Below are 23,615 nucleotides of genomic sequence, written 5' to 3'. Positions count from 1 at the left end.
TGATTTTTCATATGCCGTATGCACATAAACTGACAGTCATCACTGATAAGTTAAAGCTAAAACTAAATATTGTAGGAATTTAATTTGCTGTAAAGTTGCTTTGCAATGATTTGTATCGTAAAAAGCGCTATACAAATAAACTTGAATTGAATTGAATATAGCCTACATTTTCCCAGGTATTCCTTTTAAAATGTGCATATACTACACATGCTGAATACTTCAAAAACAGAATTCTATTCTTAAAAAAAAAATTAATAGTATAGTAATAGTTGTATTTTAGTATTCTTTTACCCATATCTGAATATACAGTACCTCCTCACAGTCTTTCATTTGTCTGTATACTAAATCCCCAAACCTGCATGTTTAATTGGTTAATTTATGTCACTGACACAGTTGTAAAGTAATCAGATAAAACAGACTGGTTGTTGATCTAATACAGTAGTTCAAGAAATGTAATGCATTTTTAGGAGAATGTAAAAAACAAGAAAATGTACAAAAAAAATGCTAGACTGGGTGCTGAGAAGATAAAGTATTTATTTATTAATTTCAAAAGCAATCATTAAGATCTATTTCTTGCATTAGCAGTACAGAGCAATAAACATCACTGCAACCTTTATCAACCGAGCTGTCAAAATCCTAATCATGACATTTATCAGAAGTGTTACTCTGACAGAATTTGTGAATTCAAATGTTATTTAAGAAAATTAGCTTAGCCCATATGCTCTTAGATCTGTACACTTACATTTTAATAAACACATTTTTCTTTAAAAATAAAGCTTTATATTTATGAGTACAGGCATCCATATGAGTAATATTATAAATTCTTTATAAATGTGACCCTCTATGTGAAATCCAGGCTAAAGTCTTAAAATCTAATTATGAGATGACAAGCATCAAAGTTTGATTTCAACCATTAATTTCATTATGATTTCAATCTTTGACATGGCATTAATAAAATTGAAATAAATAAAAAAAACATGACTTTAGCTGGGTTTTCACAGCCATGGTTACAAATATTTCACATTGTCTAATTTCCATTTAGATGCAAAAAGTGCATACTCCATTTGTTTGATGTTAGCAGGTTTGTACATAACTATTATTTTTGCATGCGCACACGGTGAAATCTGATTGGACAACCTGTTTTATATTTCATATAATTAGTATCAGAAAATGGATTATCTGAGCATTCTAATAATATTCTTTGGAGTATTTTGAGTAATATAGAAGAGAACATTGCTTTTTTAGAAATGTGTACATTGGACACCAAACAAAATATAAGAAAAGAAGCATCAGATAACTATGATTGACTGTAATCAAAATTCAGACATGTGCACACTGTAAGAAAAGTCCATAAAAATACAGCTCTATGTACCATGTTAATATGTTTCGATTTTTCACAGATGTTTTACCAGTTGCACATTTTTTTAGAGTTGAAGGAAATGTCCATTTTCTACATATTTATTTTTCTTACAGTGTACATTAACGGCAAAAAAGAGCAAGAATTAATCAAACATACACAACTCGTGAGAGGAAGCAAACCTCATATTTGTCACTGCATTGTTAATATATTCCTCTTTGGATCATTTCTGTCTAACTCTGTGATAGAAAGAATCCAACATGTTCCCACTTGATGTAGCTCTCACACATACAGATGCCAATGGTAAAGCTTATTTGGCATCTACACACACACACACACACACACACACACACACACACACACACACACATGCATATATATATATATATATATATATATATATATATATATATATACATACATTCTGCTTCTCATGTTGATCTTATAGACACACACACACCTTAATTTGCTTACATCACAAAGAATGTAAAAGTGACAGTAAAAGAAGTACAATCAGCTTTAAGACACACACACTCTCCTAACAGAATGGATTGCATATTAAATGTAACTGTTATGCTCAATTTAAGATTTTGACTATCCAGAAGAACAGCAAAGAGGCCATGAGCAGTGCGGGACAGTGAGGACTCCTGGTGGCAGAGCTGGGCATGTTCACTTCACCTGTCAGTTTGAGGCATGAGGTGGTAGTGGCATTGCAGCACTCCAGGTGACAGGCAGTACTGGTGCTTGAACAAGCTGTCATCTTTCTGCAATCTGTACTGCAACCCGCCTGCCAGCTTTCTGTGGTGCCAGATGTTGTCTTTTGTAGCTAGAAAATGAGACAACGAGTTGCTTTCATTTAACATTCATGTATAATATGGTGCATCTGCCGGGCTACCAGCTGTTCAGAGCGGATTGCATAGCAGAGTTAATGGGGAAAACGAGAGGTGGTGGATTCTGTTTTTACATCAACGAAAGTTGATGTTCAGATGTAATAATGCTAAAAAAAGATATGCTGTTCTACCTGAGAGGCACTCTTCATAAACTGTAAACCTTTCTACTCGCCGCAGGAGTTTTCCTCTTTCACTCTCGTAAATGTGTACTTTCCTCTGGAAGCATGCATGAGTGCCGCAATGCAACAGCTGGCCAAACAAATAACTGAAATGGAGTATAGGTACCCAGACTCTATTTTAATCATCCTTGGAGATTTTAACAAATCAAATCTCTCCCATGAACTGCCAAAATACAAGCAGCATATTACATGTCCCACCAGAGACAATAATATACTGGATCACTGTTACATCACAATAAAGGATGCATATCACTCTGTCCCACGAGCAGCTTTGGGGCTCTCTGATCACTGTTTGGTTCATCTTATACCAACCTACAGGCAGAAACTGAAATCAGCTAAACCTGTTTTAAGGACTGCTAAAAGATGGACTAATGAAGCAGAGCGGGATTTACAACCCTGTTTCAACCTCACTGATTGGAATGTTTTTGAAGCTGCTGCCACCGATCTGGACGAGCTCACAGAGACTGTAACTTCATATATCAGTTTCTGTGTGGATATGTACGTCCCCACCAAGACATTCTTATCATTCAATAATGATAAACCGTGGTTTACAGGGAAACTCAAACAGCTTCATCACGTCAAAGAGGATGCCTATAGAAGTGGATATAAAATCTTGTATAACCAGGCCAGGAACAGACTAAGAAAGGAGATCAGAGTGGCTAAAAAGAACTACTCTAAAAAGCTGAGAAAACAGGCGTCAGTATGGACTGGTCTCAAGAACATCAACTTGTACAAGACACCACTCCGACAGTCTGTGGAGAATCAACAACTGCCTGAATGTGAATCTGAATGTGTTTAAAAGGCCAATCTACCACCCCCCATCCACTCTGATCTGCACTTTACATATTCCCCCCACCATTCAACCTGCGCTTAAGGTCTGTGTAGAGGATGTGAACCGGGACTTCAGGAAGTAGAAATCTAAGAAAGCTTCAGGCTCAGATGGTGTTTCACCTGCCTGTTTAAAAGTCTGTGCTGACCAACTGGCCCCCATCTTCACACAGATCTTCAACAGATCTCTGGAGCTGTGTGAAGTTCCCTGCTGCTTCAAACGCTCCACCATCATTCCGGTCCCCAAAAAGCCCAAAATCAACGGACTTAATGACGCTCTACTTGTCGCTCTCACATCTGTGGTAGGACATCACAGAACCCTTGCTGGATCCTTTTTAGTTTGCGACTGGTCCTGGCCTAACCTGAAGGACATCACATCCTGCAATAGGGGAATTAAAACAGCTAGTGAGGGACTTTGGGGCAAACTCACATGCCTGACCAGACTAAATGACACATCAGCCCTGTCAGTGGATCCCAGCTTTCTGACAGATAGGCAGCAGGTAGTGTGTGGGCAAACTCACAACCAGGACCCCAATCTGCTTTTGAAGTTTGTGGTTGACACTACAGTCGACTGCACATCAAAGGACCCCTCTGTCAAGCTTTTGAAGTTTGTGGTTGACACTACAGTCATCGGCCTCATCAAGGACGGAGACAAGTCTGCTTACAGACAGGAGGTTAAAGAGCTGGCTGTCTGGTGCAGTCACAACAACCTGGAGCTCAACACGCTCAAACCGGTGGAGATGATCACGGACTTCAGGAGAAAACCCCTGCAGTCTCCCCACTCACCATCATGAACAGCACTGTGTCATTCAGATTCCTGGGCACCACCTCTCTCAGGACCTGAAGTGAACAATCACATTGACTCCATTGTGAAAAAGGAGCAGCACAGGCTGTACTTTCTTCGCCAGCTGAGGAAATTCAGCCTGCCACAGGAGCTGCTGAAACAGTTCTACTCTGCTTTCGAGTCTGTCCTGTGTTCATCCATAACTGCCTGGTTTGGTTCAGCTAACAAATCAGACATCGAGAGACTACAACGGATAGTCAGGACTGCTGAGAGGATTATCGGTGCCCCTCTGCCCAGCCTCCAAGATCTTTACGTCTCCAGAGTGAGGAAAAGTGCTAAGAAAATCACATTGGTCCCCTCACACCCAGCCCACTCTCTCCTCGAATTGTTGCCTTCTGGTCAGTGCTACAGAGCGCCAACCACCAGAACAGTCAGGCTCAAGAACAGTTTTTTTTTCCCCCCACAGGCTATATTCAGGCTGAACAATTAAACTTTCATACTCATACACCGTCCTCACAACTGACATATTTATACACAGAATCCAAAATTTGTACTCTTGTAAACTGCACACTTTTTAAATAACATATCTGCACACTTATAACATATCTGTACATTAATTTAAACAACTAAAATTTTTTCCCCTATACTTCTATTCTGTATATAGTACATTATTTAATTCTGTTTTTTTCTTATATTAGTGTTATATTCCATCCCTACTATGTTATTCCTATGTATGTCTGCACTATGTCTGTACTTTCTTCTGCATTGAAAGCTCCTGTTGTCAAGTCAAATTCCTTGGGTGTGTAAACATACTGAAGCTCTTCTGATTCTGATTCCTATTTATAATGTGAATTTATGTGTGTGAAAGTTGTAAGTACAGTATATACATAGAAAGTTGTAAAACAAAAAATAATCAGAGTGTTTTTAAGTTTTTTTTTCACCTTTAATTCTGTGTCATTTTCCAGTTCTTTGTAATTGTTTGTAAAATTGACCGTTTCTTTGTGAAAATTTCTAACCATTTCTACTCTTCTTTTGTTTTTGTTTTTTTCATTGTATATGCATAAGACCCCAGTAACATTATCCCGCATAAAATTAAAAAAACATTTTCATGTTTAAAAAGATGCACTTTAAATAGATGACACAGGCATTTTACATGGTTTTTAATTGTACTCTCAAAGAATTAGAATAATTATCAAAAACTAAATGTATAGTTATCGATCTATGGCGTGAACAGCCCTCGACTCTAATAGACAGGTGGGTGGGGAAAATATTTAACAATATTATCAAATAAAAAAGATTATTAGGAGAATTAAACCTAACTAAGTAACATTAAATTAAAAAATAAATATTAGCTTGTTTTTTTTTCTTTTTTACTTTACCATGCAGTAGTCCAGACCAACTGGACATGCAGCATTACTGGCGACATTGGCTTTGTAACACGCTGCTCCATTACACTTGAAATTATGACACTTCTTGCCCTTTTGGGAGTAAGAAAAGCAAAGAAAAGTCAGAAGGTGGCAGAAAATGTTAATTTTTGCCCTAAAGTGACAAATAGCTTTGTGTGTTCTCACATTGCTTGCTGGGGTGGTTGGAACTGTGGTCTTTATGGTTGTGGTTGTAGTAGTCGGTTTTGTTGTAGCTACAAATAACAAGATAGGAGTAATAAAAGAGTCAATATTCAAAAGTGACCACTCACATATGTTAGAGATAATAAGAGAAAGAGTTGGAGGTTACCTGTGGTATTGAGTGAATTGAACATGGCAAGCAGACTGTTGTTGAGGCAGTTAGTTGTGTTGCAACAGTTGACAGAGCAATTACTGAGAGTCCCGTTCTCACAGGGCACGCCACATGAGGCACTGCAGCTGACAGAGTAACCTGCATCGCCTTTCATTATCTGAAGCACAACAGAGCAAGAAGTAACTCTTCAAATCAAGCCTGCATCAGTGCATGATTTGCATGGATTACTTTGCACTGGAGGTTCCCATCTGAAAGCGCAGCACGGCAGACTGACCTTACAGAAGTATTCACTGGATTGGCAGGGCTTCGCCGTCATATTCATGAACTGGTCATAACAATCTTTTGTGCAAGCAAATGCTGGACAGGATAGCTTTTGGGGAAAAAGCAGTTGCAGTTCAATAATTGTGACATATATCACACTAAAAAAGATATACGTATATATAAATTAAAGCTTTTTGGTGTAGGTTTTGGAGGAATTTATATCTTAGAATATATATAGAATTTCATGTCTAATTCAATGTGTTACTTGCTATTTCTTTGCAGTTAATTGTGAAAGTTATTAGCAATTTCTGAGTGAAAATTGTTTCGAAGTAAATCCTACACTAATTTTTTAGTGTACTTGCCCAGCACTTACCGCCGTGTAATTTTCTGAAGAAGATATGTTTGCTGAAACAACAGACAATCAGGAGAATAATAAATAAGACAAAATAAATAATTAAATAAAATGTAGTTGTCAAATTAAAACTGTGAACATTTATAGGAATTTTAGTTTTTAATTTTTTTTTTCACTTTAGCTAAATCTGAAAAAATCAGTATGAGATGGCGCCGCATAGACGCAGCGGCTCAGTGCTCTCTTTTTCGGTACTCTATGAAGTTGTTTGTGTTTATAGTGTTATCTGTCCTGACATTTTCATGCTGAGCGATAACATCTACAGTCGACATCATATTCTGGAAATAGGATCACTTAGGGAGCAAGCTTTTACAGCCGAGTTTCTCTGCTCTCACGATATCCTGGTGGAAATCGCTAGGCCTTCCGGGCTCTCCGTGGATTAGCAGCCCCATGGGGAGGTGACGAAGGCGGCGCAGGGAGAGGAGGCAAAAGCGAGGCTGCAGAGCCTTCGTGCTAATGAGGCTACAGAAGCAGCCAAACAAACCGCCGCTTCCAAATATTTTCCTTACCAATGCGAGATCCCTCGCTAACAAGATGGATGAACTGAAACTACAGGGTGCATCGAACAATGTCGTAAAAGACAGCTGCATCCTGCTCTTCACCTGGCTTCATTCATCTATTCCAGATACAGCTATCGAGCTAGCAGACCGCACAGTGCATCATTACGACAGGACCAGGGACTCCGGTAAGAGCAGAGGAGGGGGGTTATGCATTTATGTGAACAACAACTGGTGTACTAATACCAAGACTGTAAACAGTCACTGTTCCCTGGATTTAGAGTTTATGACTGTTAAATGCAGGCCCATATATCTTCCTACTGAATTAACTATTGTTTTGATAACTGCTGTTTGTATACCACTGGATGCTAATGCTAGCTCAGCTCTTGGACACTTACATGATAACATTAGCAGCCAGCAGAGTATGTATCTTGAGGCTTTTCACATTGTTGCAGGGGACTTTAATCATGCAGATTTAAAGGTAGTTCTCCCTAAATTCCATCAGCACATTAAATGTGCTACAAGAGGAGCAAACACATTGGATAAGTCCTTCTATAACATTAAGCTGGGCTTCAGGGCTAAGCAACTACCACATCTGTGTTAGTCAGACCACATGTCCCTGCTTTTAATTTCAGCTTATACCCCCTAAGAAAGAGTGTTCCTACCACATTTAGAACTGTCAGAACATAGACTGTTTCGAGTCAACGAACTGGGATATTTTTGAACATCAGGATTTGGAGCTGTATACAACAGCTGTCCTGGCATACATTAAGTACTGCATGAACTCTGTTACAGTGGATAAATGCATCCGGGTTTATCCTAACAAGAAACCTGGGATGACCAAAGAAGTGCAGTGCCTGCTCAGGAGAGGAACGTTGCATTCAGGGCTGCTGATGAGGAGCTTTATGGTATGGCCAGAGCCAACCTGAAGAGAGGAATCAAAGTAGCTAAGGCTGCACACAGAGGGAAGATTGAAGGCTGTTTCCAGAACAACAACTATAGGCAGGTGTGGAAGGGGGTCCAGCATATTACCAACTACAAACCCAGCAACCTATTGGCTGATGGTGGTGACCCATTGCTAGCAGAGGAGCTGAATCACTTCTTTGCCCATTTCGAGGTGGTGTCACTGGAGGATACCACACTTTATCCACTAGCACACAGCAGCCACATCCTCACAGTGCAGGAGCATGAGGTGAGGCGCACATTGAGGGTTGTGAACCAGACGAAAGCTGCGGGACACGATGGCATCCCTGGACAGGCGCTGAGGGAATCCGCAGATCAGCTGGCTGGGGTCTTTGCCATGATCTTTAACCAGTCCATTTTACCACCTTGCCTGAAGTCTGCTACAATAGTCCCACTTCAGAAGAACATGGTCATCAACAGCCTGAACGATTACTGCCCAATAGCACTGACACCTGTTATTATGAAGTGCTTCGAGAGACTGGTTCAGACTCACATCATCTCAAATCTCCCACCCAGGTTCGACCCATACCAGTTTGCCTATAGAGTTAATAGGTCCACAGAGGACACCATAGCAACAGCCCTCCACACTGCTCTGTCCCATCTGGAGCTGCAGGGGAGCTTACACTAGGTTGTTATTTGTAGACTTTAGCTTGCCGTTTAACAGCATCCTCCCCAACAGACTAGTGTCTAAGGTGTCTGATCTGGGAATATCTCACTCCATTTGTCTTTGGATCAAGGACTTCCTTATTGATCGCTCACAGAGGGTAAGAATAGGCTCTCGTATTTCCTCAGCCTTCAGACTCAGTACCGGTTCTCCTCAAGGCTATGTGTTGAGCCCCCTACTCTACACCCTCTATACTGAAACCCCTGTCCACTCCAGTAACACCATAATTAAGTTTGCTGATGACACCACTGTGGTGGGGCTCATCTCTGGGGGGGATGAGTCCACCTACTGGGATGAGGTGGAGCAGTTGTCCATGTGTTGTACAGAAAACAACTTGATCTTAAACACCACCAAGACTAAGTAGCTTATCATAGACTTTAGAAGGAGGAAAATGGACATTAAGCCTCTTTTCATCAGTGGTGATTGTGTGGAGAGGGTCTCAGACTTCTGGTTTCTGTCACGTCTGTTTTGAATACTATTTAACTTAACTGAACATCATGTGCAATATTGAATGAGTCGTGCAACTCAGTTGAATGTGAGATTAACAGTTTTCTATGCTTAAGCCATATGTTTTAAATACTGCAATAACTAACCGAAAAATTATGTGCAATGTTGAATGAGTCATGCGACTCTGTTGAATGTGAGATCAACAGCACCCAAAGGATTGTATTCAATTTCGTTGTACTAGTACAATGACAGTAAAGATTCTAAATTCAATTCAATCAGGCACAGATTTTATACATCTTCATAAATGTCATATCATCATATTTATTATGTACTGTATATCTATCACAGTATATATTGTTAATCAGTACCAAATTGTTATTTGTACAAACTGGTGTATTATACCTCACTGTTCTTTATTGTTTATAATATCTCTTTCTTCGTTATATGTCTATTCTATTTCTATTCTGCCGATCCCCCATGTTGCTAAAGTTTTGTTGGTTTTGAAACAGTAACAATAAAGGTCTATTCTATTCTATTCTATTCTATTCTATTCTATTCTATTCTACTCTACTCTACTCTACTCTACTCTATTCTACATTGTTTTTGTGTGTTAATGTGTATTGTTGGGATTAAATACATGTACAATAAATGAAAACTACATATTAGAAATCACAACCACACAAAAAAAAGATATAGATAGGCATACAGAAAGAAAAAAATACCTGTCTCCATACTAGTAATACCAGCTGAGGCGACAGTAGCACTGTTAGAAGCAGTGTTCTGTGTTGAGGTGGATGAAGCTCCTGTCACTGTAGAGCCTGATGTGGCCATCTGGTCAGTAGAAATGGAGGAGGACGTGCTTACCGGATACGTAGACTGAGTTGTCAAACTCTGGGTAACAGGGTCTGACACTGTAGATGATTTGGCATCTGTTTTCAGAGTGGTTGCTGGACTAGCTGTTGTGGAAGTTGTCCATACTTTAGAGAGCAGACTCATTTGCAATAAAAGAAAAAACAGGAAGCCTGCTGGAAAGACAGACAAAGGACAGCAAAAGTCTGTGACAACTAGGGCATTTACTGTATTTACATGTGATTAAATGTACTGTAACTTGGCCAGTTGAGAAATGCATGGAAAAACATGCACACAAGAAGCACGAGCAGAAAGAATTTCTAATGAACATTGTAATTAATTTCCTTACACACAAAGGATTTTTTACATGCAATATACACAAGTTCCCTCTGCTTCACACTAGCCACGTTTACATGTACAGTTTTTTTGTCATTCCGTTTAAAATCATTCTGATTGAAAGATTCGCTGGACTGTTTACATGAGATGTTATCTAATCCGAAATGGTGTTTACATGTGCCGGTGCATTCAATTTTGGGACATCACGTTCCCATTCTGACGAACACGACCTCTTGATGTGATGGCGTAGATGCAAAGTAATTGGTTTAACCCGTTTACATGGCAGGATTTTAATTTTGTTCGGTTTGTAGAAAGGTTTATCCCACCCCTCTCAAACCGATTACAATTTCTTTCGGTTTGGGCATTTTTATTTCGATTGAGGTGTTTATATGCATCAAAACCGATTACACATGTAAACGCAACCAACTTTACTGTTAAATGTTCCAACAATTAATTACCAAACAGCAAATACCAATTGTAAATATTAGTTTTGTTGGTAAAAAAAAAAAAAAAAAAAAAAAATATATTAAGGCTGTCAGTCGATTAAAACTGTTAATCTAATTAATTACATGATAGTTTGATTAATTAATCGCAAAATAAATTTGATTGTGAAAATACCCACAAAAGATTATTTAAAGCTATTTTTGTGTTAAATGAGAAAGTATCAAGTAGACACTGCAAATTGTAGCTTTAGAAAGAAATATTTTATTTGATTCAACATAAACATAAACATTTAGGATACAACGGCCTAACATAAACTATAGAAGATAATTTGAGAAACATCTCACTGTTTTTAAAAAAAAATTAAAAAAATACAAATTTGAGAAACATCTCACTGTTTTTGTTCATGCATTGAAAGTCATTGGCAACTAAAACAGAATTACACCAGAACAATCAAATAATGAGAGAATTAGAAAATTATTTTATTTTATGTTCCACAAAAGAAAAGTCTGAAATGACATGAGGGTGAGTAAATAATGAGAGAATTAGATTTTTTTTGTACGTGACGTAGAGGTGTCTGACTAGGGGCGAGACGTGGGCTGATGACGGGTGACGAAAACGCAAAGGCGGCGTTTTCAAATATCTGTCACCCGGTTTCGGTGAGTTTGTCCGTGTGGACAAAAACGCCTATCCGTTTGGTACTGCTGGACAGGGGCCTTTGATCTGTTTTTTTTGATCTTGTTTTCTATTTTAGTACTGTGAGCAGTTTTCCAGTTTGGTAATTAGTTCATGCTCCCATTTGTTCATTGCCTGTTTAGTTTCTTTAGCTACTAATTGGTTGAGTACTCGGTTCAGGTGCTGCTTGTTTAGTTGCTCTATTTAAGTCTTCAGTTTCTCCTTAATCAGGGTCTGATATTGAAGGTCATAGCCTAATAGTAGAGTAGACCTATTTCTCTTGTGAGCTACTGCGTTTATGTTGGTGAATTTAAATAGTGGACCTTGGATTTTTGCATCATCTTCATTGAGTTCATTGATCTCTGCACTACGTCTATAACACTATCCCTTTAATTTTTTTATTTTTATTATTATGATCTTTTTTTTATGAAATGAAATTCTAAATAAGAAACTAAATCTGCCAGCAGGTGGCGGTAAATGCCTTTATGATTTGTTCAAACGGCTGAAGTAATCGGCTCTCTTTATAAAAATGCCCCTTACACACATTTTCACACAATATTTTCAAAAAACGCATACACACACAAAAAAAAAACACTCTCATAATCAGAAAAAAAAACAATTATGTTATGGGTTTAAAGGTAATATTTTTTCTGCAAAATAGAGAAAAACACATTATATTGTGTTTAAAATATAACACAATATCAACTTCTTATTTACTGAACTGTTGTATAAAATCACATTCTAACACCTGGTTTCTAACATTCTGGACAAAATCAGCACTCCTGTGATATTGCTCATCCTACTCGTGTGTGATATTGTATGATATAAATATGAGACAAAAATTCATTCAGGGGCATTTATTTATTTATTTTGCATCAATATCTTGAATTTTAGGGCATAACTGCATTTATGGAGTTGTTGCCCTGCATCATATTTGTCAACAGTCAACTGCATTTAATGTAAAGATGATGTACAGGTCTGGGAGTGTGGCCAGTGCGTTAAAATATTTTAATCATGTTATTTTTTCATAACTAATTAATTAAGTTAACGCTGTTTGGTTTTGTGATGTTAAATACATTTTGACTTGAATAAAACCAATTTATTTAGATGTTACCAAATATTGATTTAAATACCATTCCATGAAAAGGTACAATGACAAACCTGTTTTTGAAGAGCTCCTAGTCTTGCTTATATCGATAGTGCAACATATTTCTCCCAACGCCATCTGAAAGCATGAAATAATGATTAAAAACAGCAGGAATATTGATGTTTATTAATGTTAATGGTAAGCTTGATTGCTGATTTTACATGTTTAAAGGGACCAATAACCAACATAAAGCAAAGCATGTATCAATATCAGAAAAATCCCTTTGCCTGTGAATTATTCTCTGATGGTGGTTTGCATCCATGACGTTGGAGACAAACTTTCACCGAGAGCTATGCAAACCTGACCTGTCATAATTGGCATTGCGGAACATGCCTAACCTCTCGTGACCTCTGAGCATGATATTCTGCTTTGATCTGCAGTGGAGCATGTCATCAGAGATGATTTCTTCTAATAGATGTCAATTGTGAGGCTGTAACAGAGCCACATTGATTCGGTTTCCACCGCCGCATATATTTGAATTAGAAACAGGCGGCATCTCAGTGTGGCTATCAACGTTACATTAATGTTACATCACAGAAATGCCAATCTTCATTTAAAATTCTCTAGCAGACACACCGGTTCATAGTTACAAAAGTTCCCTTGCTACGAGGCCACTTGCCCACACACAATTAACAACTTGTTTGTTCTCTGTGAATCCCACGGGCGTAAGTGCAAAGCACGGCTTGTTACCCCTTTCCCCATGAGGCGGTGATCAACACTGTCAAGAAACTACCCTGGAAACCATGTCTTCCATGAAAACATTGGTTCACCCAAATTATGACTCTTTCCTTTCTATTTAATAGTAATAAAATCAGGTTTTCTGATGATTTCTGACCATCTGTTTACAATTCACCTCTTCTCTAGCTTGCTTATTAATCAAGTTGTCTAATAAACCTGGCATTGTATATTACAAATATTATTGGCTTTATTATTGTATGTAAATGTAATTTTTCTTAGATGCACCAAAAAAAAAAAAAAAAAAAATTGAAGTGTGAAGCATTTACAATTTTCACTGAGAAATGACTAGTAAATTTCACAAGTAATTGAAAGAAACAGCAATTTTTTTCCCTAAAAATAAACATCAGATATGTAATATACTGTTGATGATGTCCTGCATTTAACGGTGATTTGATATTGTTATTTGTTCAGAAAGTATCTATTACTGGGCATTACTCGCTAACCTTTATAATATTTATTATATTTTTTATAACTGATATATAAGAAAAAATGCATAGATCTTATTCCCAATCTCATTCATAAAGCAATAAATCTCAAAAGACATTCATAACAGTACTTGTCCAATAAATACACACATGCAATATTTAGCATCTGCCGTATGCAGCATCTCGGGTCTTTTCTAGACTCTCGGTATCACCTCTCTACGCAACAGCATCTCTTGCGAAAATCTGTCCAGCTACACTTATAGCCCACAGCTGGACCCAAAAGTCTATTTATACATTTGCAACATCTTAATATGGCATATTGGGAAATATTTCTTACCTTCGCCGTGCAGTGGGAAAGCACAGATTGGACTGGAGTTTTAACAGCTGTGGATGAAGTTAAGAGTGTCTATATGATCCTCTATCCCTTCCTCTCTGACTTTTTTCTCTCCCTCTCTGTTGCTATTTGCTCCTCCAGTGTGGTGACATCAGAGGGAAGTTTTCCTAATTAGTGGGAACTCTGATGGGATTGGTCTGCTGATTGTGTGCTTAAACTAGAATGATGTGGTGTGTCTTATTGAAATTATGCATTCAACTCTCTATTGATATTATGAGCTATGTTCTTTACACAAAAAATAAAATAAAAAATAAAATAAAAAGTGTAAAACCAAATATGTGAAATCACGGACTTAGATTGATGTATTAGCATTGTAATAATAATAATGATAATAAAAATAATACAATATATGTAAATAAATAATATAAAATAAAACATTTGATTAAAAAAAAGTGTTGACATGAAAAACGACTCGCATGCGAACTCCTTTATTTAATATTTAAAAAGCATCACAGAATGCAGAAGTGCAGTGGAAGCAGAATACAAAAACAGTTCAAATTTAATTGATTTAAAGGAAATAGTCAAATCACAAAGAATGAAAATCAACTGATACAAGCCATAGTTCCCTGGAACTAAAAAATACTTCTTTGACTACAGGCACCACAATCAAATATCATGAACTCAAGCATGGAAACAGATTTAGAACCATGGAAAGTATAAAATAAATTTAAACAAAGTGACATCGCCAACAACTGGCCTGTTTGTAGTCACTTTTGCGTATGCATGTGAACTGGGGTCATTTTTACAATATTGTAGTCTGTATGTGAAACTTTTCAAGAATGCAAAGGAAAATTTTTGACATTTTTAGTACAATCATTGTCATGTAAATATACCGACAATATCCAAACTTTTCACAATACTACAAGAAACTCCATGGCAGATACTTCCAGCTTAAGCAATACTACTCACAAATGGCCATTCACAGATAATTTGAAACAAAGAATTCTACTCTCGTGAATTCAGGTCCATCTCATCTGTTCTGTAAATTTACAGTTGAAAGCTCTTTGTTCAGAATGAACATAAACTCACTGCATGCTTCAAAAAGTCTGGAGATCCTATTTAGGGCAAGTTGAGAGAAGTAGAAACTGTGGCATGTCACACTGCGGTAAGATGGACTTTGAAGGTGATTTCAGCCGGTGAAATCAAGACTTTCCCACAACAATCACCCCTTTGTAGTGGTGTGTATCACAAAAATGCAGAGCACCAGCTCTGACACACTGAATGATTGTGGGTGCTGAGATGACAAAGATGGATTTCTGGGACTTCCTAACACTATAATCTTTCAGAGTTTATACACTCTTCTACTCTTATATATATATTTAACCCATGCTACACTGTTCTGTGTTTTATGGGTATGGAGGATTGGAAATAGAGAGAGAGTTAACTTTGCCAGTACTTATGCTGAAACTGAAATGCAGGTCTGGTCCAGTATCACTGATCAAATGTTTCTCTGAAAGCACAACTGATGGTGAATGGAAAAAGAGTCAAGTTTTAGCACTAGATGTCCTGTATGATTCAAGGTTTATGAAAACAATATATTCAAGTTAAAACAAATTTTACTGGTTGGCATAGACTATATGCAAAACTGGTGTTCGACTATTAAACTACAAAATCAAAACAAATAGAAACTGAAACTTTGTCAAGACAAATGTTAGCTGCACAGTTCAAAACATTCTGAAGATTATTTTAAAGTCTGATGGTTATCAGGCTTTTGATTATTTGATTATGCTGTACATATGAATCGATGATGAACTGACTTTAACTGGAAAATTGAATGTTTCCTATTGTCCTCTTGCTTTATCGGCACACTATATTCCTGTTTAATACTGTAAAGCTGCTTTGACAATCTGTATTGTAAAAAGCACTATATAAATAAAGGTGACTGGACGTGATTTGACATCTTTAAAAAGATTCAGGCAATGGGAAGTAGAAAAAAAATGAAACTAAATGAAAAGGATCCTATTCCCATTTCTATATAAAAAAAGGAAATAAATAAAAAATGAAATATATATATATATATATATATATATATATATATATATATATATATATATATATATATATATATATATATATATATATTTGTGATTGTAGTGTTGATTCTAATCCCTGCTCTTGGCCAAACATTAGAAAACATGCAGATTTGTCTGTCCCTTGATAAGGATTGGCATGGTATCAAAAGATTCCTGTAGATACAGTAGCTTTTGCACCTGCCGTTGCCAGACAGATGGTTGTGGTATAACGAAACTTCATTAAAAAGCTCAACCTCTTCTGAGTGTTCTGAGTGAAGACATCAGGGACCTCAAACCACAAGGACCTTGTACATCTTCTCCGTGGGAGCTCACATCAGGGACAGAATAAATGGACAAAAGAATGGCAACACTTTATATATATAAATCAGTGGTGTCCATTCCTGCACCTGAGGGCCAACATTCTGCAGTTTAGGATTATGTATTTAAATAGGGCTAAGTGAATATTCAAAAAAAAAAAAAAAATAATAATAATAATGTGCCGATTAATTAATCAAATGATTCTCAAATGAATGAGATTAATTAATTAACGTACATCATGTGCTGATTAAAGATAAAGTTATTATTAAAGATAAGTTATCGTTAATTAAAAAAATTAATAATAATAACTGAATCGACATTACAAATATATACAGAAATATTTTAATTCAACATAAAAAACAAATAAACAATTAAATTATTTGAAAAAGAAACATCTCTGAATATAAAACTAAATGCGGCAGTAGGTGGCGGCAAATCACTGTCTAAAGTGACTCTTTCAATCATTCATTCAATCATTAGTTCAAATGGCTGATTCATTCAGAAATGAAGCAAGTGACTGCCTTTATAAAATGGATCACTGAATCATTGATTCACTCGATTCATTTAAAAATGTGGATTCATTAATTAAACACCAATGTGTGTTGATCTGAGACGCACAATGGTTCTCCTAGGGCTTTATTTTCATCGGTGGAATTACTGACAGTGTGTCTAAAATGTAATTATTCACACCTTTACCTTTTCTTAATTTTTAGGTAAAAACTTTTATGTAACCTATTTTTGTCTTTCTACCAGCCAATGATGATTCTGAAAGAAAGCACAGTGTTTGTTATAGTAACACATGTAACTTTCACGCACATCTGACTGAGAGAACCGTGCAATGTATTTCAGCTGTGCTGTTAATTGTATGGATATTTTAGCAAATAGTTTGCTTCATAAATTCACTTCAGCCGCATTAAGTTGAAGAGGGTAAACTTTATCACTCGGCTGAATCTACACGTGCATTTTAGGCATTCTTGCTCCATCCAAGCAATAAATGCACGTCTTTGATTGAGCGCTGTAGCGTATTCTTCTACCGTCTGAACGACCCATTTCAGGGGCTGCCAAAATGATATTTTAAAATCAGTTGGGGCAAATGGATATGAATATTTACAAGTTAATCTCCATATTATGTGTAGGCTAGCCTTCTTTCTATCTGACCCCCCCACATCTAGTTTTGACATCCATCAGGGGGGTTAAAGCGTTCTTTAGGGGGTCAGACCCACCCAAGCCCCCGTAATTCACACCCTGCTTAAAGGGCACATTAGCACCAACCCTAATCAAACACACCAAGCTAATCAAGATCTTAAGGATTACTAGAAAGGTACTGGCAGGTAAGTTTGATAAAGACTGGAGCTAAACTCTTCAGGAAAATGGACAATGAGGGCCAGAGTTGAGAACCCCTAAACTTGCTACTACAATAGGGGCTTTCACACCAGGGGAACTTTTTTAATGTATTTGTTTGTTCAAGTGCAATAAGATACAAAAGAGATTCTGTGTTCGCACACAGAACACAGCATGCTAATAATGAATTAAGTACTTTCACGTCTTTTTGCGCTTGAATGCTTTAAAATGTTTTCACACTGGCCCTGGGCAGCCCATTTAAATTGCCAGGGTCCTCCCAACAGACATCCACCCACACAAATAACACCAAACACTCACCAACAACCAGCTATGACCCTGATGACATGTAATAATGCATTCTCTGAGGTGCAAGTTTCCCAGGTGAGCTGTATAAGCTCTTCAGGAAAGTTGCATTCTTATCTCTCCTCTACCTGGTTTCAAAATAAGTAGGGCTGCCCTTGACCAAAAATTTGTCTGGTTGACTAGTAGTTGATTATTTGAAGCATCAGTCGACTAATTGCACGACTAATTGCACGTTTATTAGTAAACCATTTAAATAATAATAATTAGCCTTTAATTGTCTTCATAGCCTAATAAGCGCTCAAGTGCACGCATTAAGCTTGCCACAGAACACCGGCAGAAGTAATGATTATGAATGTGTCAGGGAAAACCGGTAAGGAGGCTGCATTAACATTTTAATACTTTATTGATAAACTAGTGCTTATTTGTTTTCGGTTTAAGAGATGAAGTCGGCGACACTGACTCGTCATCTCCTCAATAGGATGTGCTTGTATGCATGTTACGGATTAATCTGAGAATATTTGTTTTCCATTTTAATTGGTTTATTTGAAAGTAGATATTTCTCTCTCTCTCTCTCTCTCTCTCTCTCTCTCTCTCTCTATAGATTTTATGTCTGTAAGACAAATATACATAGAGTTTTGAAGTTTCACGCTCAAGTTCACAGACTGAGATGGCAGAAAGCGCATCCTGTTTTCTTTCATTATTAAAAAAAATACCATGTTTTGTTGTTATTGTGAGTGCAAACAAATAAATGTAGAGTCTTTACAGATTTGAAAGATTTATTACTCTTATCTGTATAATCAAAACTAAGTGAGTATTTTAAGAGCAAGTGAGCGCACCTACGCCTCCATCTGTCCAGAAGTGAGCGGAGCGCATTACTGTTCAACTTCCAAACTCCACACAGACACTTGAACAGCGCACACATTTCTAGATTAACATCAAATTGACCATCAAAGCGGCCATGTAAAGTTGCTGCTATTAACAGATTTCAGATGATAAGTCATATTTGAGGTCGATGAATGATAGGCGAGCGTTTGGATGTCCTGCCCGATGTACTACCACACAGACCAGCTGTTTACGATCTGCACAACTTTGCCAATGTGGATATTCATTTATTTATTATTTTTTCTGCGACTAAGCGACAAATAAAATTTTGGCCGACCAAGCCTCTTCTGGTCGACTAACGGTTAGTCGACTATTAGGGGCAGCCCTAAAAATAAGTGAAGGATAACACTGTTCAGGGATTTTTGTCAGTAAATACCATACATTTGTGTTCAATCTATAAATCATGGTCATGGTCCATGGTCCACTCATGGTGCTATAAATGGACTTGTTGGTCTTGGGCAGGGGTGTCAAATCCTACTCCTGGAGGGATATCTTCCAGCAAAGTTGAGCTTTAACCCCAGTTAAAAACACATTAACCAGCTAAACAAGGTCTTCAGGAACGAGGCACTTTGGCCCTGTCCTAAATGGCCTTTGACTATTGGGAAGAAGTCTCCTGTAATGTACATCAAGGGAGCACAATGGCCACAAAGTCACGCTCACAAGCACCTTTCTGAAAGCTAAAATGGCAAATGGGACACCCCATGGTCTCATGGACTTAATGGACACACCCACATGGCTATTGTACATCTAGAAGGCTGCAAGTGCGCATAAAGTGTGCCATTTGGTACAGGACCTTTAAGTGAGCCTCTAAGTTTAAGCAAAAATGGGAGGTGTGTTGGAGCTAAACTTTGCAGGACTTGCCCTTTAGGAGCAGGATTGGATTCCCCTGTCTTGGGCCAGCAAGTTCAGACACCACTGTAGAGGGACTGCCAGCTCATTAAGAGCACTCAAACCTAGGGACACTAGGGACTTAAGCAGATAAAACACCAATACTTGTCTTTGACAATGAACCACAAAGCTTGACATCTTCTCCATATCACCCAAGGGTGTCCAGTCCTGCTCCTGGAGAGACAATGCCCTGCAGGGTTTAGCTCCAACCTGCCCCAACAAACAACCCAAGTTTATAGTTATCCTGAAGACCTTGATTAGCTTACTCAGGTGAGATATTTAGGATTTGATCTAAAGCAGGGGTGTCCAATGCTCCTCCTGGAGGGCCAGAGTTTAGCTTCAGTCAGCACCAACACATTTGCCTAGAAGTTTCTAGTGAGTCTGAAGACCTTAACCCTTACTTTGGTTCATGTGTGTTTAATTAGTGTTGGGGCTAAAGACAGTGGCCCTCCAGGAACAGGTTTGGACACCCCTGAGCTAAAGGATAGCTCTCTGTAAAAGAAGACACGACGTAGCTGTGTCTCACAAGCAAGGCTCTTGAACTCCACCAATCACGATGACAAGGAGACATTCAGGAGATATTAACAAAAAAACAGAACCACACTTGAGCCAGCATATAGTGGCTCTACAGCCTGATAAAGACTAGTTGTCTGATCTGTGGTTTGGATGAGATGCTTGTCCCCAGCTGAAAGTGGAACCGAAATAGAGGAAGATGACAGGAGGCATGTTGCCGTCACATTCCCTGCAAAAACTTCCCTCAGCTCACCCAGCTCAGACCCTTGAGGTTAAACTTTGGGCAGCTTCATTTCCTTGGCAATATAACAAACAAATCATTCAGTCAGAGGGGCACCAACACCAACTGCTTCAGGTGTCACGGATGGGGTTGTGGAGCTGCTTGAAGGTGCTGCACTGGAACCTGGTAACACAACTGTTGTTTTCTTGATGCAAACTTTCATTATTTGCATTCAGTTAGGCTACAAGATCCATCAGTTCCTGCAATTCCTCTTCCATTGAGTACAATGATGCTCACCACAGAAAGGGAAGCAGATGTGTAGAGGAAACCATAGACGAGACCCAATACAAATGAATTGTCTCCAGGGTCGTATACTACTCTTTCACTTCTATTGCAAACAAAAAAACATTTTTCTTCAGATCTAACAAAGAACTTTACTGGAGCAATAACATCTGGCGTTTAGTGATCGTTTTCATGCTAAGTTAAAAGTAAATTCCTTATATTCAGTTGCAATGAGTTTTATGTCAAAGCAAATGCATCACTGTATCCTGTGTATATCATGCATCCATAAAACCATGTAAATTATCTGGCTAAAGACTGGCCATTAATTATTAATTTTTTTCTCCAAATGATAGCTCTGGGTACAGTATGCCAGATGCTTCCAGGTAAAAAGTGCAAGTTGCTCAACAAATAATAGAGACTGAGTTTTGCATTCAAAACCAGGAAATTTTCCTTGTTGACAAAGTGTGAAGCAAAGGTCAAATTTCTTAGGGAAAACTTATTTGTTAAAGTAAATGATCAAGGAGTTTTTTTTTTTTTTAAGAATTTGGATGGAGCAACATAATAATAAAGTAATAAAATCTTAGCTCAGCCCGATAAAGCATCTTTTTGTAAACTTTATTTAGCTTTTATATCAAGACTTTATCATAGCTATGGCAAACCTAAACTGTGTCATTACACTAAAATATTCTTAATATTAAACCAGATTAAACAGGATTATACATTTGCTTTACGATGCATGTGTTTTTAGTTAAATTCATTAGAAGTTTTTTTTAAGGCATTGCAGATTTCTTTCCTTATAAATTAACACATATTTTTTATATATAGTGCCAGTCACAGGATAAAACAGATGTTATCCCTCTTAAAAATTATAATAAGCATTTAAAAGACCTCTTTATCAAAACTCTATTATACCGACTTGTTTGAAGAATGTAGTGATTACTTTACTGTGATTAATTGATAGCAGGCATTAATTTTTAAAAAAAAAAATTTTTGTGTGTCTAGCCTATAATGCTTTTCCCAATACATATTGTAAAAAAGCAGCACAGAAAATACACAGTTATGGCACAATTTATGCATGTCTCTAGATTTAAAACTACCTGTGGGATAAAGAATATTAAACATCAACATTTAAAAAGTCATTCTGGATTCCTCCCAAATAAATAAATAAATAAATATTATTTTGTCACGCACATTATTAACTATTAAAGATCAACAGAAGAAACAATTGTTCCGAGAGGAGGGAATCCTCCGTTCGTAGTAAGCAGGAGGAAATAATATGTTTCTGTCATCTGTTAAATTTTGCTCTCAAATATGTGGCTTTGCATTTCCATTTGCACCCATGGGACATGTTTGCATTGCATGTCTCATTTTCATAATTACTGCACTTCAGTTTGGGACAAATTCATGCTGTTAAACTGGAGTAAAACTATAATCAAATAATATGGTCATGTCGAAGACACAGGCAAATCATTTTCCATCTAACTTTTTTCATTACATTGCTCATAAAAATAAATATTGCAAAAAACGAATACAAATGTATAGTAACTTTATACATTTGTATTTAAATGTATTTTTTCATTTAACATAAAGCGATTTACTGGACGTTGCATTCAATTAAGTGCACTGTAAAAAAAAGTTTTTACAGTTTATTGGAGTGGATTTTACAAGAAAATACAGTATCTGATACCATGTTACAGCCACTACTGACATATTTTACATGCATACAGGGAAACAGCACTGTACCAACACTGTAAATAGCTTTAAATGAAATGAATAAAAATGCCTTGTCATTCATAACAATGCAGGTAATTCAAAACTGAAGTAAATGAGGGAACGTGACCCGATAATATCCCTCATTAAGATGCTTGCATCTGAATTCAGAAGGCTGTAAGGCCTGTTGTTTTCACAGTGGACAGGTGCTCGGAGAGCGTGCTAATGAAACCCCTGAGAGTCCACACGCTGCTCGACAGCTAACAGCACATTAATATCAGATACATTATGAATGCACAGCGGTTTACTCGCCAGATTTGGAAGAATTCGAACTAGTTTACTTTGTGGAACCGAAAAGGTGAAATATTGAAGGACAACCTAAAGAAGATTTTTTGGGTTGATTCAGTCATGTTAAAAAGCCTAATATTCCTGACTTGAATAAAATCAGTTAATTTGGATGTGACTATTTTTAGGTTAAGAGCACATATCTGACAGACTTAAAAATATGCAGTTCTCTACTGATAATGTTGGAGCTTGACAGACACATTAATTTTCATGGCCAGGATATTCTTCAAAAAGGCATATTTTGTGCTCCACATATGTAGGAAAATTATGTGGTTTTGAAACGGCATAAAATTTTCATTTTCGGGTGAACTGTGCCTTTAAGACAGATAAACACTCCCCAGTGTCTCTGTTTAAGAGGATGTGTTTTTATGGTAACATTAAACTGCTGTTTACACCAGGCCACAATTTTCCACCCATCCCACAATTCTGACAAATCAAAAATACACAGCTGAGTATTAACACAACAATCGGTCGCCGTCATTTTAAGCTCAAATTTCATTTGAAAGCTCAGGAACAACATCAGAATTCACACTGAATGGAAAATGAGCCTTTCGTTGCGACATGCTATCGGATATGTTCAAACAGAAGTTAAATCATGACGCAGTTTGTATTTTACTATGGACAAACCCATGTGTCTGGAATGATGGATGAACTACTCACAGACAAACAAGCTATGAAACTAAAGCTGAGATATTTGTGACAATGAAATGCTAAATGAAACATAACTGATTGGGTCCTATATAACATGTCCAGTCCTTTTATGTGAAAATATGAGTATGT

The 23,615-nt window shown here is 37.3% G+C and overlaps 1 protein-coding gene across 2 annotated transcripts; it reads right to left on the bottom strand.

The window, feature by feature from the left end:
* Positions 1-1,442: 1,442 nt before the first annotated feature.
* On the bottom strand, positions 1,443-14,112 carry LOC109106667 (keratin-associated protein 10-12). 2 transcript variants are annotated; one of them, XM_042740368.1, is made up of 9 exons: positions 13,965-14,112; positions 12,479-12,542; positions 9,739-10,038; positions 6,410-6,441; positions 6,050-6,145; positions 5,773-5,932; positions 5,610-5,677; positions 5,418-5,516; positions 1,443-2,183 (listed from the first exon to the last, which is right to left on the bottom strand). In XM_042740368.1, the coding sequence occupies exons 2-9, from the start codon at positions 12,540-12,542 to the stop codon at positions 1,935-1,937; spliced, it is 1,068 nt and encodes a 355-aa protein (XP_042596302.1). In that variant the 5' UTR covers positions 13,965-14,112; the 3' UTR covers positions 1,443-1,934. The 2 variants fall into 2 exon arrangements, with proteins under 2 accessions (XP_042596302.1, XP_042596301.1); XM_042740367.1 differs by having other exon boundaries at positions 9,739-10,041; positions 13,965-14,111.
* Positions 14,113-23,615: the final 9,503 nt, after the last annotated feature.

The sequence above is a fragment of the Cyprinus carpio genome, chromosome B16 (genome assembly GCF_018340385.1).
Source record: "Cyprinus carpio isolate SPL01 chromosome B16, ASM1834038v1, whole genome shotgun sequence".
Lineage (NCBI taxonomy): Eukaryota > Metazoa > Chordata > Actinopteri > Cypriniformes > Cyprinidae > Cyprinus > Cyprinus carpio.
Note: the sequence above shows the minus strand (reverse complement) of the source record. Positions and strands in the feature narration are given on the sequence as shown.

Bases quoted from the DNA above. Each gene is read 5' to 3' on its own strand.
- LOC109106667 (XM_042740367.1), bottom strand. From the start codon at position 12,542: ATGGCGTTGGGAGAAATATGTTGCACTATCGATATAAGCAAGACTAGG. The intron at 6,442-9,738 runs GTATTTTTTTCT...CTGTTGTTTCAG, and splicing joins TATTACTAGTATGGAGACAG to CAAACATATCTTCTTCAGAA. The intron at 2,184-5,417 runs GTAAAGTAAAAA...CTCATTTTCTAG, and splicing joins TTGGTCTGGACTACTGCATG to CTACAAAAGACAACATCTGG.